The 17,473-nt window shown below is 46.3% G+C and overlaps 2 protein-coding genes across 3 annotated transcripts in view; one reads left to right on the top strand and one right to left on the bottom strand.

Annotated features, from left to right (window-relative positions):
• Positions 1-9,756: 9,756 nt before the first annotated feature.
• Positions 9,757-14,716, bottom strand: MED8 (mediator complex subunit 8). 2 transcript variants are annotated; one of them, XM_074334556.2, is made up of 7 exons: positions 14,580-14,716; positions 13,129-13,247; positions 12,306-12,450; positions 11,871-12,011; positions 11,593-11,674; positions 10,984-11,232; positions 9,757-10,137 (listed from the first exon to the last, which is right to left on the bottom strand). In XM_074334556.2, exons 1-7 carry the CDS (start codon positions 14,583-14,585, stop codon positions 10,073-10,075), a joined length of 807 nt encoding a protein of 268 aa, XP_074190657.2. In that variant the 5' UTR covers positions 14,586-14,716; the 3' UTR covers positions 9,757-10,072. The 2 variants fall into 2 exon arrangements, with proteins under 2 accessions (XP_074190657.2, XP_019606644.3); XM_019751085.3 differs by having other exon boundaries at positions 14,445-14,588.
• The window catches only part of SZT2 (SZT2 subunit of KICSTOR complex), a 50,218-nt gene continuing 47,433 nt past the window's right edge, over positions 14,689-17,473 (top strand). Inside the window, exon 1 of the mRNA XM_019751075.3 lies at positions 14,689-14,817. Within this exon, the coding sequence (XP_019606634.3) occupies positions 14,791-14,817 (27 nt within the window). The 5' untranslated portion in view covers positions 14,689-14,790. The remainder of the gene's footprint in view (positions 14,818-17,473) is intronic.

Consider the following 17,473-nt stretch of genomic DNA (forward strand, 5'->3'; position numbering starts at 1 on the left):
AGCTCTGGAGAGAGAAAAAGGGAGGCTTTTGGTTAGTGGACAAATCAGGGGAGGTTATCAAGATGGAGGAAAGAGAGTTAGCAAGATCTGGAAGATGTGCAAGAAGGGCCAAAAGGGGAAAAGAGGAAATGTAGTTTAGTATTCAATACTGTCTCTGGCAAGCCTGGGGCCAGTTGCTTTCCATATGATCTCATGGTTCAATCCTGCAAGGTAAGTAGTATTATCACCACTTACCAGATGAAAAGCATGGAATAAGAAAAGGTAAAGGATTTTTCTTAAGGTCACATAGCAAGTAAGGTGGAAGCAACATAGGTGTTCCAGGCTGAGAAGAAAGTGTGGACGTGTGGACGAAATGATGAATGCAGGAAAAGCACAGGGCAGGTGTAGGGAACTGCAAGTGATTCCGTGTGAGGTGAATTAAAGCCCACATATGAACGGATTAGGTGAATGAAAAGCCCACATATGACAGAAGAAGGTTAAAAAGTAAGTTGGCTCCACATCATGAAGCGTTTTGAATGAAAGAATGAGGAGTTTCATTTATATTGGGGGTGTCCCTGAAGATTTTTAAGAAAGGGGTTGGTATGGTCCCCATTGTTCTTTACAAAGACAAACTTGGTGACAGTAAGTTTATCAAGAGGAAAAAGGAAGGGAGACCAACTGAGAGACCAGCTCAGAGGCACAGGTGTGATGCAGTGAAGGCCTGACCTAGAGCAATGGGAGTGAGAAGAGAGAAGAGGGGATAGAACAGAAAGAGGACCCAGAATTGACTGCAAAGTTAAGAAGGTAAAGCAGGATGAAGGAATGGAATGCAGTTTTGACATCCTAAGTTCAAGGTAAGACATTCAGCAGGCAATTTGAGACACAGTACTGTAAGTTTAGGAAAAAGGATGGGGCTCAAGAAAAAAACACGAGGATTTTCTGTACAGAAGAAACCATACAAAGTGGACCATGGTAGCTCTAGTTTGGGTTGTATTCAGACACTTTCCATTCCCCTGCTTTCATTTCCTCTAAGGACTTCCTGCCCCACCCCACCTGTCCATTAATCATGGAATTCTGATGGCACAGAATCCAGGCAAGAACAATCAGAGTTCTTCCACAAGTTGAGCTATACTGCTCAAAAGCAGAGAAATGCTGGGGCAGCTGGATGGTTCAGTTGGTTAGAGTGCGAGCTCTGAACAACAGGGTTGCCCGTTCGAGTCCCACATGGGCCAGTGAGCTGCACCCTCCACAACTAGATTGAAGACAACGAGCTGCCACTGAGCTTCTGGAGGGGCGGCCGGATGGCTCAGTTGGTTAGAGCACGAGCTCTTTTTTTTTTGGGGGGGGGGAAGGGGAACAGGACTTTATTGGGGAACAGTGTGCACTTCCAGGACTTTTCTCCAAGTCAAGTTGTTGTCATTTCAATCTTAGTTGTGGAGGGTTCTGTTCAGCTTCAAGTTGTTGTTCTTTCAGTCTTAGTTGTGGAGGGTGCAGCTCAGCTCCAGGTCCAGTTACTGTTGCTAGTTGCAGGGGGCACAGCCCACCATCCCTTGAGGGAGTCGAACCGGCAATCTTGTGGTTGAGAGGATGCGCTCCAACCAACTGAGCCATCTGGGAGCTCAGTGGCAGCTCAGCTCAAGGTGCTGTGTTCAATCTTAGTTGCAGGGGGTGCGGCCCACCATCCCTTGTGGGAATCCAGGGATTGAACTGGCAACCTTGTGGTTGAGAGCCCACTGGCCCATGTGGGAATCGAACCGGCAGCCTTAGGAGTTAGGAGCACGGAGCTCTAACAGCCTGAGCCACTGGGCCGGCCCCTAGAGAGCGAGCTCTTAACAAACAAGGTTGCCTGTTCAGTTCCCCCATGGGATGGTGGGCTGTGCCCCCTGCAACTAAGGATTGAAAACAGCAGCTGGACTTGAAGCTGAGCTGTGCCCTCCACAATTAGATTGAAGGACAATGACTTGACTTGGAGCTGATGCGCCCTGGAGAAACACACTGTCCCCCAATAAAATTAAAAAAAAATAAGAGTAGAGAAATGCAGAGTTTAGACAACATTGGAGCCCCTGAGCCCGCCTAGAGCCAGTCACTTTTCACTCCATGTCTGCATAACACAAATCAACTGGGTACCCTGTTTTCGGTTACGCTAGTTTAATTGTAACGTGTTGCAATCAAAACAGTCTATATACCATTCAATAGAAATGAGATTGCTCAGGGGAGTAGAGGAAGAGGGAAATAGTAGTTAGCATTTGAGGCCTGACTGTATGCCTGAAGAGTCTCATATACCCTTCTAAGAAGTTTGGACTTTGTCCTGTAGAAAATTAAGATTGAAATTTATTTTAAATATGCTCAGTTGAATGTAGCCTTTGAGGTCAATGCTATCTATAATCCTATATTACTGAGGTGGAAACAAATGCTTGAAAGTGAAGTAACTTGCTTAAGGCGACACAATAGATAAGTGTCCTGGTCAGGACTTGAACTTGTAAGTAAATAAACTGCAATGGCATTACACGTACTGTAATGGCGGTGTGTAGAAGGTACAGGAGACGTATAATTCAAGAATGGTCATGTACAGGAGAGGAGCTAGGACAGACTTTACAGGAGTAGGTAACACCTGAACTGGAAGCATGAGTTGTTCACTGGGTGAACCAGGCGGCTGGAGCAGGAAGAAGAGGGCAGACATTCCAAGTAGAGGGTAGCGCATGTGCAAGCCACGGAGGTGGGAAACAGCACCTGGGCCCCAGGTATTTCTTCATGGCTATAGGTGAGAGTACTTATAGTTTAGTGGTAAGAACAGTGGAGTTTGACTTGACAGGACAAGGCCTCAAGGACTGGTGGTGAGGGTGAAGGGAAGAGAGGCACGCGTGGAGCTCTGGTTTGTGATACCCAGTGAATCATACACAGCCACCCACGAAGGCCTGAGCCCTGACCTAGTAAGTAAGGACAATCAAGGAGAGAACTGATCACAGCAGCACGGAGAGATCTATGAGTGGTGCAGGCCCCCTTTCGGGACAGAATGTAGGCAGACTGGGGAACCGAGTATTTAGCTGCTTTGGACTTGGAACAGATACAGTATTGGAGGGATGAAAAAGAGCATTTTAGGTGAGGGAGCTTGTCATTTAATCTCAAATGAAAAGCACGCAATTTAATAGACCAAACTGGGCTTTAATGGAAGAGTATAGGTGACAACTAAGTGGGAGAAAGAAAATTCACAAAATTAGATTCAAAAGTGACTTATCATATCAAGCAAGATGGTGTAAACATGTTTCAGTGCCTAGGAACTAAGCAGACACTGTGGGGGATGAAATGGGCACAGAGGGTGTTTCCTGAGGCCAAGCTCCTAATATGTGAGCATCGACAAGCAGCAGAGGGAGGAAGTGGTTACCTCCTTAGAGATATTGATCAATCACTGATTTAAGCAACAATTACTGAGAGTAGAATTCTAGACACTACCTTGAAGATAGGTAATATTTATTGCGCCTCTACTATCATCAGACACTATTCTAAGCACTTGGTATATATTAATCTATGTAAACTTCACAGCAATCCAATGAAGTAGCCACTATTATTATCATCCTCACGGAGGATGATAATCTGAGGCACAAAGTAAATAACTTGCCTAAAGGCACATAGTAAGCGGCACAGCTCGGACCTGAACCCAGGCAGTCTGACACTAGAACCTGCTCTTTTAACTCAAATGCTACCTTATACTATTGCTCTAAAATCAACTAAGTAATAATAATAATAATAATAACAGTGACCATTTATAGTGTTTATGATGGGCCGGATGCTGTAGTACGCCAGACACACACGTTATCTTACCAAGGATCATACAACTCTCAGGTGGAAGAACTGGGATTCAAATCCTAACAGTTTAGGGTGCTTGAACTTGGGGGACAATAAAGGGCAGCAAGAGCTAGTTTGTACAAAGTACAAATGTGGAGCATAAAAGAGGAGGTGACTGACCTTACCTGGTGGGAGTGGCACTGAGATGAGAACAGACTGGAACCTTCCCAGGGGAGTGACTCGTGAGCTGAATTTTGAAGGATGATTGGGTATTCATCAAACAGAATGATGGGACAAAGAGTTCCACGCAGAGGGACCAGTGGGAATAAAGGAATGGAGGCCTGTTACATTCAGGAAACTTCAAGCAGTTTGCACAGCTTAGGAATAGATTGGGTGGCAGGACAACATAGAAGTCAGGTGAAGAAATCAGGGGGCTAGATCACACAGACTCTTATTTGCCTTTCCAGGAAATTTGAGCTGTTTTTCAAACTTTTCTAGTGAAGTAATGTAATGGCAAAACACCACCAACAACAAAGGGAAAGAAAAAAGTAAATAAATACTCCCAGGGAATCTGGTGGCTTAGTCTGAAGCCCGTCAGACTACAGTCATGCACCACCTAACAAAGTCTTGGTCGACGACAGACCGTGTGTCCAATGATGGTCCCATAAGATCAGAATGGAGCTGAAAAATTCCTATCGCCTAGTGATGTCGTAGCTGTCATAATGTCATAGTGTCATGCATTACTCAAACGTTTGTGGTGGTACTGGTGTATAGCGGTTACAAAATCTACAGCTGTGTAGTGTCCTAAGCCTTCACTTTCACTCACCACTCATCCGTTGACTCAGCAAATCCCACTTCTGCAGGCTGCATTCATGGTAAATGCCCTGTGCAAGTGTACCCTTTTTTATACTGTATTTTTACTGTATCTTTCCTGTGTTTAGATACACAAATACTTACCATTGTGTTACAATTGCCTACCATATTTAGTACAGTAACGTGTTATATAGGTTTGCAGTCTAGGTGTTATATAGGTATGCAGCATATTTAGTACAGTAACGTGTTATAAAGGCTGTGCCATACAGTCCAGCTGTGTAGTAGGCTGTACCAGCTAGGTGTGTGTAAGTGCACTCTATGACGTTTGCACAACAAAATCACCTAATGACACATTTCTTAGCATATATCCTTGTCATTAAGCAATGCATGTCTCTAGTAGAAATTCTTTGAAGTCTATTTTCTCTCAATAATGCATGAATGATAATTTTGCATTCTCTATTTTAAATTATTTACTCTCAAGTAAAATGGATGGTCCAGGGTGATTTTATCCTCTCAGTATGCCTGGCACTGCCCCTACCAACCTGCCAGGCATGTGCACATGTTTGAGAAACATGGGAATTGTCAAAAGGATTTTAATGAAGGGAGTAACGTAGTCAGGCCTGAAGTTTAGAAAGAGCCATCTGGCAGCCACGTGGAGGATGACTTGGAGTGGGCAAGGGAGTCTGAATAATATTTCTAGGGTGAGAGGCCCAGGCCCTCAACTGCAGGGCAGAATGGATGGATATTGGGAAGAGAGAATTGACAGAATTTGGTATCTGATTGGGTATGGGGGCTGGGGACGTGGAGGAGGAAGAGTTTAGAGTGGCTTCCATAGACCTGGCTTAGGTCACACCGACGAAAACTCGAAAAGAAATAGGATTGGAGGGAAGGATGATTGGATTTAGACCTGAGGTACCTGTGGATCATATGAGTAGAGATGCCCAAAAGTCATCTGCAGTTCAGCAAAAGAGGTCTAGGCTGAAAATAAAACTGAGTCATGTGCCTAAAAGTGGTGACCACAGACAGCAGAAAGAATAGAAAGAAAAGAGGGTTCAAGACAGTCCTGGAAAGTGACAACATTCAAGAAGCAAGCAGAGGGCCATAAGGCCAAACGCTACAGAGAAGGAATGGTCACAGAAATAGGAGCCATTCCTTCTCCTATTGAGGGGAAAATTGAGAAGGAAATGGTCAGCACCGTTAAACACTGTGGAGATCAAATAAGATGAGGATCGAAAAAAACCACCTGGATTTAGCCGTTAGGTTAATGACAGAGTAGTTCCAGAGGAGTGGCAGAAGGAGAAGCCCACTGCAGGTGGAAGAGTGAATGGGACGTGTGGAAGAGACAGTGATTGCAGACTCTATTTCAAGAGCATGGCTGTGAGTCAGTGATTGGGGATGTGGGGTCAAGAAAGATTAATATGGAAGAGACACTAAAAGGGCAACAACCAGGGCCATGAAAATGAGTGAAGCCCAGAGAAATTAGTAAAAGGAACAAAGATGGTCTCCATGTGGGGTGTGGGCAAGAGCAGAATAATGAAAATGACCACCAACTAGGGAAATATGCGTGAGAGGAGGGAAGGGAGTGGAATGGCGGAGGGAAAGCAGGAAGGGGAGTAGCCAGAGCTCTTTAGATTGACTCAGCGGGGAAGGTTCTCATCACATGGAAGAAGTATAATTTACTGCTTGTACTGGAGGAGTCTCTCTGCACATATATCTTACGCAGGGGAGACAGAGGGATGCCTGAGAGTGGAAAAGTGACGACTGATATACAATACATGTATCTCTGTGGTAACTTACCACCTCTTAGATGACTTTTCACTACAGAACTAGTGCAAGCTAAAAAACAATTTTAGGGTGGTGCTCTAGAAGGATGTTGGTATGCTAAGTTGCAGGTGACAGAGAGGGAAGTTTAAGAACAGTCTGTAGGGGTTCGAGGGATTTGGGGACTGATCTAGGACAAAAGTGGCCTATTTTATATAACACAGTCATACAGTGAGGAAAAGAAAAAAGAATCGTTGTTGGAGACTTTGGAGCTAGGAAGGACCACTGGGATCACCCAGGTGGAAAAATGGAGGCCCAGGGAAGTCAGGCGCCTTGTCCGTGATGCACTTGTGGAAGCTGCCATGTCCAAACGGTAGGTGACATGCTGAGGGCATGTGAACCCACCAAGAGAGCACAATAAGGACGTAGGATCTGCCACAGTGACACACAGGAGCTCAAGAACAAGAGAGAGAAGTTAATGGGAAGGAGAGAGGAAGTTTGCCTTGTGGGACAGAACACATGTTGAAGTGATGGGGTGCTATGGCCCTGTCAGATGGAGGGTCTGCCTTCTGTTCCAATTAGAAAGCCCCACCTACAGGGTGGCAAATCCCTTCCAAATGCTAGCCCCTGTGTGTTCAAGGCTGTCAAGCCAGAGCCACATCAAGCCTCCAGTTATGCACGGCGAACCCTTAGGACTGAACCAAAAAGGGACCAAAGCCTCTGGCCCTACTCCTAGCCTGTCGCTAAACTTCAATAGGCTATCCTCCCAAATCTGAAGCAAATGGAAGAAAATGTACATCCTTTACTAGTTTCTCTAGACAGTAATCAGAAGTTGACCCAGGGTGGGTATTGGAAGGATTCAGCCTCCGTCCTGCCTGGTGCTGGGCTCAGCTCACACGGCTGCTATGTCCACAGGACACAGAGAATACATTGTCCATCAGGAGGATTATTCTGTACAAGAAGCTCAGACAAAGGGAGAGGTTGTTCCCAGCTGCCTGGGGGAGGTGAGAAGGGGGTGGGAAAAGAGACCAGCCTTGCACTAGGGCATTCCTGCCGAGTTCAGCTTCTTTTCTCCAGCAGTAGGACAGGAGGTGGGCAATACACCCCCCTCCAGCTCAGTCCTAATGCCAGGACCCATTATTGAGTTGGAAGGAGCACTTAGCTACAACCTATCTACCTTGGCTGTTTCCCAAGGAAGTACAAGGTTAACTGAAGTTAAGTTAGCTAGGTAGGGAAGCAAGACACCAGAAAGAGAAAATGGGGCGACTGTGGCAATGAGCAAAGGAGGTTCAACAATAATATCCCAATCCTGGCCTCAGGGCAGAGCTGGAGAGGGAAAGGTGCTAGGCACTGGGCGTCACACAGACACTTCAGTAAGCTGCCGCCTTCAGCAGGATGAACTCTGTAGCAAGATCTCGAGATTTCACAGCTGCTGCTTCCTTCTCCATCCAAGACATAAACCTGGAAGACAACAGCCTAATCTCATCCTTCAGGGCCCCAAGAGTAGGAGAAAGCAGTTCCCAGGCAAAACAGAGCAGTCAGAAATGGAAGACTATTACCAGAGTGGGGCAAGCAAGCTATCTTTTGCAAATCCTAAATCTGAGCAAGTAAGCAGGTCACGTCTTCTTCATCAAAGGAAACGCCATAATATTCTCTTCTGAGGGAATGAGTGTTAGGGGTAGGAGATACATACTCTCCACTGGGGCGATTACTGGGTTGTGTGTTCCAGAGGATTTGGGGGTGGAGGGTGGGCTTGGAAACGACAGCATGTGCTCCCAGAGTAAAGAATATAGATGTGAGTGCCTGCAGAATAAGGAGTGTTTGCTTACGGGCACAAGATGTAGGGGAGGGCCTACATTGGGGCAGGAGGACATTTCCATTCCTGGAGGACAAGGAATCCATTTCAAATCATATGGTGGGAATGAAATCGGTATTAACCTTGGACAACAAAGAAACTTGGGTTCGGTGCCTTTTAAGAGGAAGGCATCTTTTGGTGGAATAAAGAATAGCAGTTGCTAAGAGATGCTCCAGAGACTTTAGCGAAGCACAGCTTGAACCCTAGGCAATATGACAGCTTTGACATCACCAGTAGGAAGGGACTTGATCAGAAGATAAAGGACACCTGAATGACTGACAGCAGTAAAGCAGAACTGCTGAAATGGGGCAAAGGTCTGGCATTGCCTCAGAGCTGATGACAGGACTCCCGGTGCTGCTGGGCACTATGGTCACCGTGCTTTCTGGGTACCACTGCCTGTCCTGACGGAACAGAAATGGATGTGACATCTCAGACCACTTTTCCCGTCCTTTACTGCCACAGCCTGGCAGAATTCTGCCTGGCACTGAACAAATGCCAAAGCACTAGCGTGTGACGAAAGAGAACAGAAAAAAGGCAGCTGGAAGGTGTGAGCCGGTGGTCCTCATACCTCTCAGGACTTTTAGATCAAAGCTAATCCAAGATAAGAAAACTTTTTATGGAGAGCAAATTAGAACTGCCTTGCAGCAACCTTGAAAGTCTCTGATACATGATCTCTGACCCCTACAGAGCTCTCTCATAAATTGTTGTGAGATAAGCCTGACACAACGACCATCAAAATTTCAATAACTTTATTCAGAGAAACCCTTTGTCCACTTCTGCTGACTCAACCCCTGCCCTCACCCACAAAGGAATGCTGAGAGAGGCAGCTTAGGCTGGAGACCCAAACTCACTCTGCTCTTAAGCTTTATACAAGCAGGCAGAGTACTGACAGCTGCCTCTTCCCACCATCAATCTGGCACTTATTTGAGCCACAGGCTCTGTGGACTGGAGGAAAGCCGTCCTGGCTGGAGTCCAGGAACTAGGCATATGAGGAGGAGAACTAAACCCTGATGAAAGATGGTGTGAGATGAAATCCCCCTCGCCCTCCAACATAAGAAAAATGAGTCCAGGGAAGGGGCTTTTTCATATGCTAAGTAAAACCCTTTCCCACACAGTCCTGCCTGATAGAGCCACTTCCTGAGAAGTCCCCACCTACTGGATCTTCGACAGCTTCCTCCATCTGTACAGGGTGGGGGAAAGGACAGGAGACTTTGTGACTGTTTCCCAGGTAAGAGCTGAATTGGCTTCTCAGAGGATGGAGAGCAGAGCAGGCCCAAGCTTCACGAGGGTTACAGGTAGACAGTTTATCCTACCCCAAAAGCCTCATCGCCCACAGCGTGGAGAGATGGCCAGGATGGAACCTGGGCAGGAGGGCCTGCAGAGAGTGTGCCTCTCAGGACACAGAGGCTGCCATAGTTTCTGGCAGCACAAAATAAGCACAGCGTTTCAAACAAAACCGAGTGGTCCATGATCTTGTGTCCATCATCTCACCACTGACATGCACCAGTATCAGATCAAGATCAGTTCTGTATCGAAGATTAAGGAGGACAGCGGGGAGAAGTGGCTGTAGAAACTATCATTTATTGAATACCCATTATTTCATATACTGTGCTAAGTGTTTTACATTCATTTTCTTATTTCAATCCTCACAAAAACCTTATGAGGTATAGGTATCATCATCATTTACAAATAAGAAAACAGGCTCAGAAAAATTAGGTCACTTGCCCAAGGTCACACAGCTTGTCAGTGGTGAGCTGGGATTTGTCTGTGGCTGAAAGCCCATGTTTTTTATTGTACCCATCTAGGTCAGCTTTGGGCAAAAGGCAATTTCACTGCCCGACTCTGCAAAGAGCACCTGGGAGTGGAGGGTGCCGGCCACACTCACCGCTGGTAGGGATGCATTGAAGCTGACTTGATGTTGGTTTTTATTCCACTTGGCATTTTCCCTAAAAGGAACATGAAGAAAGACACCTGAAGCATGGTAAGGGTTGCATGATAAATCAGAAATGTGGTCTCTCAGGTTTCCTTCTGCCACCCCTCCATCATCTCAGAATCTCTGAGGCATCTGCCCCTGGGTGACAAAGATCAGTGATGTGGTTCCTCACCAGCTCTCTCCCTAAAGGTGTCGAGGAAGAAAGGGCTGATGGGCGGGGGGTGGATGGGGGGGGTACTGGGAGGGTCAGTCTCCTGCTCATCTATTCCTGGAAAAGACTGCAAAACCTGTGTGACCCCCATTTATTGTCACAGGTAAAAGAATATGTTCTCTCTTATTTTAATTGTCCCTTTTCCTAGACAGCTTGGAAGAAAATATCTCTTCTAGCTATTTGCATCTGAACTCCTCCAGACTATTCTCATCATTACTAAAAGTGAGCAGGAGAGACAGGATACAAAGAAAAGGATACAGGTAGCACTGGGAAACTTGCCTGCTTCTCAATCTCCAACCCACCTACCACATAGTTTTAATTAAAGTCTGACCATTGATTTCTCTAAGAAAAGACTCGGACAACACACCTACTATCCAGAGTAAATAGGACAGAAGGGTAGCTGAGACAGAGGTCTGCGATGGGGGTGGGAGGCCAGAGCAGTTTCTGCAATTCAAAATTGTTGCTCATTCTCTGGCGTTTGTTAAGAGTCTCAAATGAGATTTTACCCCTAAAAATCGTTTTCTGGGTCACAGTCTAAGAGAACAGGAGAAATTCTCCAGCTCTGGGGATGCTGGAGGCTCAGACAATTCAGCTTATTCCCCCTTCCCTGCTTAAGGTCTGCCACCATCTCAATCCCTGCCACCTTACCTGGTTGACCTGCTTGGGCCATTTGTACCCCACTGAGCATTGACTGCTGCTGGCTTGGAGCTCCTGTCATCTGCACCTGCTGTAATCCTGAGGCTCCTGCAAGGATTGTCCCAGTTCCTGGCTGGCCTGCCTGGCCAGGTCCACTGCTGCCTGAAGGTCTCCAATTAGATAGCCCTTTCCCAAAGGCAACAGCTGCCACCAAAGCATTGGTGTCTGCAGGGTTAAAGGTCTGCTTGTTCGGCCGGAGACCTGAAGAAAAAGGTAGGTGAGGACCCTGAGGTATGCCTCTGGCCCTGGACTGAACCTAGCAGCAGGAAGACTAGTCTGAGAACCAGGGCTTGCAGTTCTGACGTCAGCAGCATCTAGGCTCCCTGGCAGCCCAGAGGAAGAGCCAGAGGACCCTCACGACTAGCTCAGGAGTCTCCATTTTCATTTTGCCCATTTCCTCCACCTGCTCCAGGGCTGGTCTTAAATACAAAAGGCTGACAGAATGGATGTAAGCCTTTCCTGAGCAGTTCATTCTCACATCTTTCTTACCAAAACCATTATTCCTATAACACTGATCTTATCCTTCTTTCCTTCTCCGCTTTGCCACCGATCCCTCCGTACCTCCACTCTCTGATTCTCGTTCCTCTTTGCTGATTTTCTCTAGAAGGTTTGAGCACATTTTATTCAAGCTCTGGATCTGCTTCTGTAACACACAGAAATTGGTTCAGAGATTAGGGCAAGCAAGAAATTGTGTGGGGAAGTTTTTTCCTTGTGCTCTTCTAGGGGCAACTTACGTGTAACCAACTATACATCCCTACCAGACAGCAATGGTAATGCCTAGCTTCTCATGATGGGACTCAGGGAATGGGGGCGGCAGCAGGCCAGTGACTCAGTCCAACCTGAGCTGCATCAGCACCAATGCGGGCAGCATCTGTTGTCAGTTGCTTCTCTTGCTCTTCAACCTCAGGGTCAGGCTTGGTTCTCAGATGGTCGGGGACCACCTCATGGCTGAAAACAGGCACTCGTCCTTCAGTCTGCCGCTGTAAAACACAGATTTTATTGGTCCTTCTATGCACTCCAAGAAGATTCAATTTGGCCTGATATATAGTTCTTGCCACAGGCAAACAGTGCATTTTCAGGGAAAACACAGCTTAAGACTTACAATATTTAGCTTCCTAGGACACCAAAATACAGCCGTCACTTTTTATTGCCACACGCTTTTTATTGCCACACACTACGCCACACTCAAAACTTCTAGAATAACCAACCAACAATTGTGCTCTAGGTCATCAAAGAATTTAATTTCCCAAGTTGCACCCTTCTCCTCCTCTTACCATGAGATCTTCATCACGGTCTGGGGACAACACCAGTGGAATGATGACCTGGTTACGGAACAGTGGTGTCTTTTCATGCTTCAAGACCTTGTTCAGAGTGTTCAACTGTCCAGACAGCAAGGCAAAGCTGTCCAGGACAGAGGGCCTGGTGGTGGTAAGAAGGTGTCAGAATGTTCCAAGTAGCCTCGAAGGGGGTCTTTCAGATTAGGAATACTTGGGCTTACCCAAAAAAGACAGCCCATGGCTGGACTGGGTGGGAACCAGACTGGCTTACAGGGATTGTGGGGTTAGGAAAGATGGACACGCTTTCAGTTTCTGACACAGATGGAGAAAAAAGGCAGCTCATTATTTGAATGGGGTGAGGAACAGTGGCAAAATAGGAACCACGGCTACACTGTTACCACTGAAAATTCAGAAACTGAGCAAAAGCCTCCTTTCTGGCCTAGAAATAGGATCTACGCTTCCAGAATAGGTTGTACCTAAAAGACTCAGCAACATCTGTGGTAAAAGATCCAGTATGACCACTGTAGGCCTACTGCTGTGGGGGGACACACTAAGGGAGGACCTCTTCCCAGAGAAGTCAAAGGGCGAGAATCAAAAGCTAGGAAGAACCTAGGTTGGGAAACTGGGCATTTCTCTACTTCCTTGCCATGGAGGCCCTAAGCTAAACTTCATTTGTTAAATGTTGGGAAAGCCAGCTCTTTCCAAATCAAAAGATGTTTGCAAATTGATCAATGGTTACATCACTGGAGATGTCCCATCCACCAGGAGGTCTGCCCTGCCACCCATGGAGTCCTCCCCAGGTTGCCCTGGCAACACTTACCAGGTCAGCCGGTCATACTCGTTCTCCAGCTTGTAAATGAAACTCCCCAGTGAGTTCTTTAGATCGGCTACTTGACTCAGCAGAGCATCTAATGATGCCTCAAGCTGCTTCTCCTCTCTCTGCACCAATAGGAACATGTTGGTTACCCAAATGGGTGTAAATATGACACATACAGAAGAAGGCTGGAAAGCCAGGATGACAGTGTGCAACACTAGTCAAGTGACATACGATCTCACTGGCATACGAGAGCCACGTTATTTTCTATCTTTGGTATCTGGGTTACAGAGAACATCAACCCTTAGACCTTTCAACCCATTCACCTGACCTCCATTCCTCCTACCAACTGATTCTTTCTCTCATCACGTCCTAATCCATGCCTGTCTTTTCTCTGGATTAGGTACACTCTATTCTCTCTCATTGAGAAATTCTCTCCAGACCTAATACCTGGGTTTATTATCTTTTGTGAACCTCTGCAGCATATGTACTCCTCTGGCCTAGAACCTGCCTTGTGAGCCTGGCTGTTCTTGTCAAATGGCACACAATCTCTGGGAAATCTACCTACACATGAAAGTTTCTCAGAATAGGGCCTTGCACCACACACACACACACACACACACACACACTCACTCTGCATTTGCCCTCAGCATTTGATGTTTCAACCTCCTCCTTGCGAAATTAATCTGCACTCATTTTACCTCTGTGCCAGTATTCTTGTGCCCCTTTCACAAACTTAGTCAACCTAACTGACCGACTACCAGGCGTAAGAAACTAAATGACAAATGACAAACCAAAAAAATGTATACGTCCTAAGCACTAGACAATTCTAAATGCTGGGGTTCTGCAAAGCAATTCCTTTCCATCTATGGTCTCCAGTTTTACTTCATTTCTTCACCCTTAACAACTACAGGCACAGGCTGGGAAAGCGTCTTGCAAACACGCCAATGTGTTGGGCAGGAGCCTTGAGCCTGGGTTCTACCCACGGCCTCAGATTCATTAACGTAGCTTTTGGCCACCGCGGCACCACAATTCCGTCACCCCTCGGCTTCTCTCCAATGACAGATGCCCTCTTAAGTCTGCACCCAGCAGCGTCCAACAGCCTAGGCCGGGTCCTGAGCCAATCGGCCACTTTCTTACGCTGTCTTCCTTGGATTGCATCTCAACCTTCCCCAATTACAGCCTGATCCTCCCCCACACCCCAGCAAGTCAGTGCTGCCTTCTCCCTCTCGACTTAGCCGCAGTCTCTGCCTCCTGTCAGCGGGGCTCCCAACCCATCTCTCAGCTCCGCCTCTCCCTCTCCAGCAGGCCTCGTCCCTCACCCCACTTTCCCCATCCATCAGCCGCGGGCTCTGCCCCTTCCTCTCAGCCCCAACTCCATCTCTCTTCGGCTTGCTCACTCTCGGCCCCGTTACTCGGAGTTAGCTGGCGATCAATAGTCCCGACCGGGTTCTCACCTGCATAGCGGCAGCAGTAGCGGCCGCAACGACCTCCTCTACCGGTTTCCAAGTCGGCGAGTCACTCTGACAGGCCTTCGTCCACCAATCAGAGAGCTCAGAACTCGGCCCGCCCGTTCACTTCCGGCTACTGCGGGGTGCGAGGTAGCCGGGTCAGGGGTCACGAGTGGAACATCTTCTCTGGCCTGGGCCGGCGCAGGAGGGCTGTGTGATGGCCTCGGAGCGCCCGGAGCCGGAGGTGAGGGGCGGGCGGGCGCAGCGCTGGTCCCTGAGATCCGAGGGGGAGGGTACGGCGGCCACGCGCTGCCGTGGCCTCCTCCGGGTCTGGGGGCGACCTGGACGTGTAGTCTGGGCCGGAGACCGGCCCAGCTTCTAAGGCCCGACAATTGAACCTCCTCGTGGTCCGCAGTTTCTTCTGGGGGTTTGAGGAGAGACTCGTCGCTTTGTTTTGTTTACTGAAACTTCATCCACGTCGCCGACTCTAGGGCTGTCGGGTTCTTTGACCTAATAATGGTATTAACAAAAACTGTATTTTGATTTTTCTGTTGCAGTTTCAGCGGGCAACAGGGCAATATATACTTGGCCGGTTTCTGCATTTCTCCAAACATTGTAATCCCATAAACAGCATGAATTAATTTAGTTCTAGCGCTCATGCTGTGGGAAAGCAGCTTTGGTTTCCTGAAAAAATTTTTAACCCGGAGTGAAACCTCGTTCCAATATTGGCGCTGCTGTTTAGTTATCTGTGCAACTTTGGGCAGTTCTTGACTTCCCAGATCCTGTTTCCTTCTTCATAAAATACCTACCTTATGGTGTGTTGTGAGGATCGCATGTGTTAAACCAGAAAACGCATATGAGGTATCCATCAGTTGCTAAGGACCACGCAAGGAATTTCATATAATTGTGTTATTCATACTTGTGCAAGGAAGGTGGCAGTAGCAATTCTCATTTACAGATAAGGAAACTGAAAAGTGAAAGAGGTTAAGTACCTTACCTAAGTGCTACTCAGCTGGGGAGTAGCAGAGTTTTGGAGTTGGAAGTTCTGGGCATAATATCGCTGAGATTTGGAAGGAACAACATCACTAGGAGAGGTGTCCAGTATTAGAAGAGAATATAGGAATAGGTGGGAAGGGTGAGGGGTGTATATAATGACACAAATAGTAGTTATTACTTATTGAATGCTTACCGCGTACCAAGTACCATTCTAAGCACTTTGCCAATACCAACTAATGTGCTCACCCTATGAAGTAGGCACTATTATCCCCATTTTTCAGTTGTGGAAACTGAGGCACACAGAGATTCAGAGCAATAAAAATACAGCTAGTAAGTAGTAGAGCCAGGACTCCAAAACGGGTGGCCTGGCTCCAGATCTTGTGTTCTTAACCATAATGTTTGTAATGTAAATAAGAAAGTAGGTATGGGATAGTAAATCTCCAGTTCATTGGGATTTGTTATGACGAGGCCAAAGATTAAGTAAGAAACTATGCCTTATTTAAATTAATCAGACATGTTCACAGGGATGGTAGAATAGGCCATGCATCAGAAATATCAGTATTGAGAAAAACCATTTGGAGTTATGTTTTGCTATGGATTCAAATGGGGGAAATACAGGTATTTTGTGGGGAAATACAACATGCCTTATAGGCAGATAGTCTAAAACAGCACTACCCAATAGAAGTTGAATGCGTGCCATATATGTAAATTTTCTAGTAGCCACATTCAAAAAGATAAAAAGAAATAGGTGAAGATTTTAGTAATACATTGATTTAACCCTGTATTTCCAAAATATTACAATTTCAACATGTAGTAAATATTTTAAAATTATAAGACATTTAACATTTTTTGTTTTGTATCATGTCTTTAAAATCCAGTAGGTATTTTATATTGCAGCACATCTTATTTTAGACAAGCACCATTTCAGTCCTCAGTGGCCCCATGTGGTAGGGGATACCAAACACAGTGAACATTACAGACCTAAAGTAACTTGGAGTCAAGACACATGCACCTGGGGATCTCATTCAGCTAAAAGCTAAGCATTTCTTAATTTTTTGATTTGTATTTCTGAAAATTTTATGGCACAAGGTGAAGGGAGTGAAGAGTACTTCTGCCCCTGGGCAGAAAAGTGACTGACTTTTAGAGTTTGTTACAATCTCAAGAGAGAAAGATTGGGCATAGTCAGATTTAAGAAATCATTCATTCATCAAATACTTAAAATATTTATGAGTGCTACTATGGACTCAGAATTGTGCTAATTATCAGGGTGGATGCGGAGCAGCGTAAGACGGACACCTTGCCTATTTTAATAGAGTAAACAAACATCGAGTTATGATAAGTGCTGCAAAGGAAAAATACAGAGTGAATGAGTGTTTCACAGGGGCTCTTAACCTACTTTATTAAGAAGTGGTGGAGGCAGGGTGGATCAGGAAGCTGCCACAGAGGAATGACATTTAAGCCTGAAGAATGAGTAGAAGTTGGCTATGAGAAGAGGCAGAGTGAGTAGTGAAAATCCCGAGATGAGAAGGAGCTTAGACCCTTTAGAGAACTGAGAGGAAGCAGCTGCTAGTATGGTTGCAGTGTGGCAATGAGAATAGCTAACACAGTGCTTACCAAATAATCATCTAATAGTCCTAAAGTCCCCATGAAATGGATACTATTAGTATCTCTATTTCACAGATGAGGAAACTAAGGCACAGAGCGTTTAAGTAACTTCACTGACAAGCAGCAGAACCAGTGTTTGCTCCTAGGGACTATACTTCAGGGGTAATGGGTGAGAGAGGCTGGAGAAGAAGGTTCAGGATGAGGCCGTGCTAGAGGTTCAAGACTTTGGCATATGAATAGTGGTAAGGAGGCTTCAGACAGTCCAAGGTGGGGAAATCTACATTATTTCATGGGTCTCT

Source organism: Rhinolophus sinicus, chromosome 14 (assembly GCF_057876585.1).
Source record: "Rhinolophus sinicus isolate RSI-liver-muscle chromosome 14, RSI-T2T, whole genome shotgun sequence".
Classification (NCBI taxonomy): Eukaryota; Metazoa; Chordata; class Mammalia; order Chiroptera; family Rhinolophidae; genus Rhinolophus; species Rhinolophus sinicus.

What these genes read in the sequence shown, in the direction of transcription:
- MED8 (XM_019751085.3), bottom strand. An exon ending in TTGGTGCTGATGCAGCTCAG is followed by an intron (nt 11,675 to 11,870) that starts GTTGGACTGAGT and finishes TGTGTGTTACAG; the next exon opens with AAGCAGATCCAGAGCTTGAA. An exon ending in ACGAGAATCAGAGAGTGGAG is followed by an intron (nt 11,233 to 11,592) that starts GTACGGAGGGAT and finishes CTTTTTCTTCAG; the next exon opens with GTCTCCGGCCGAACAAGCAG.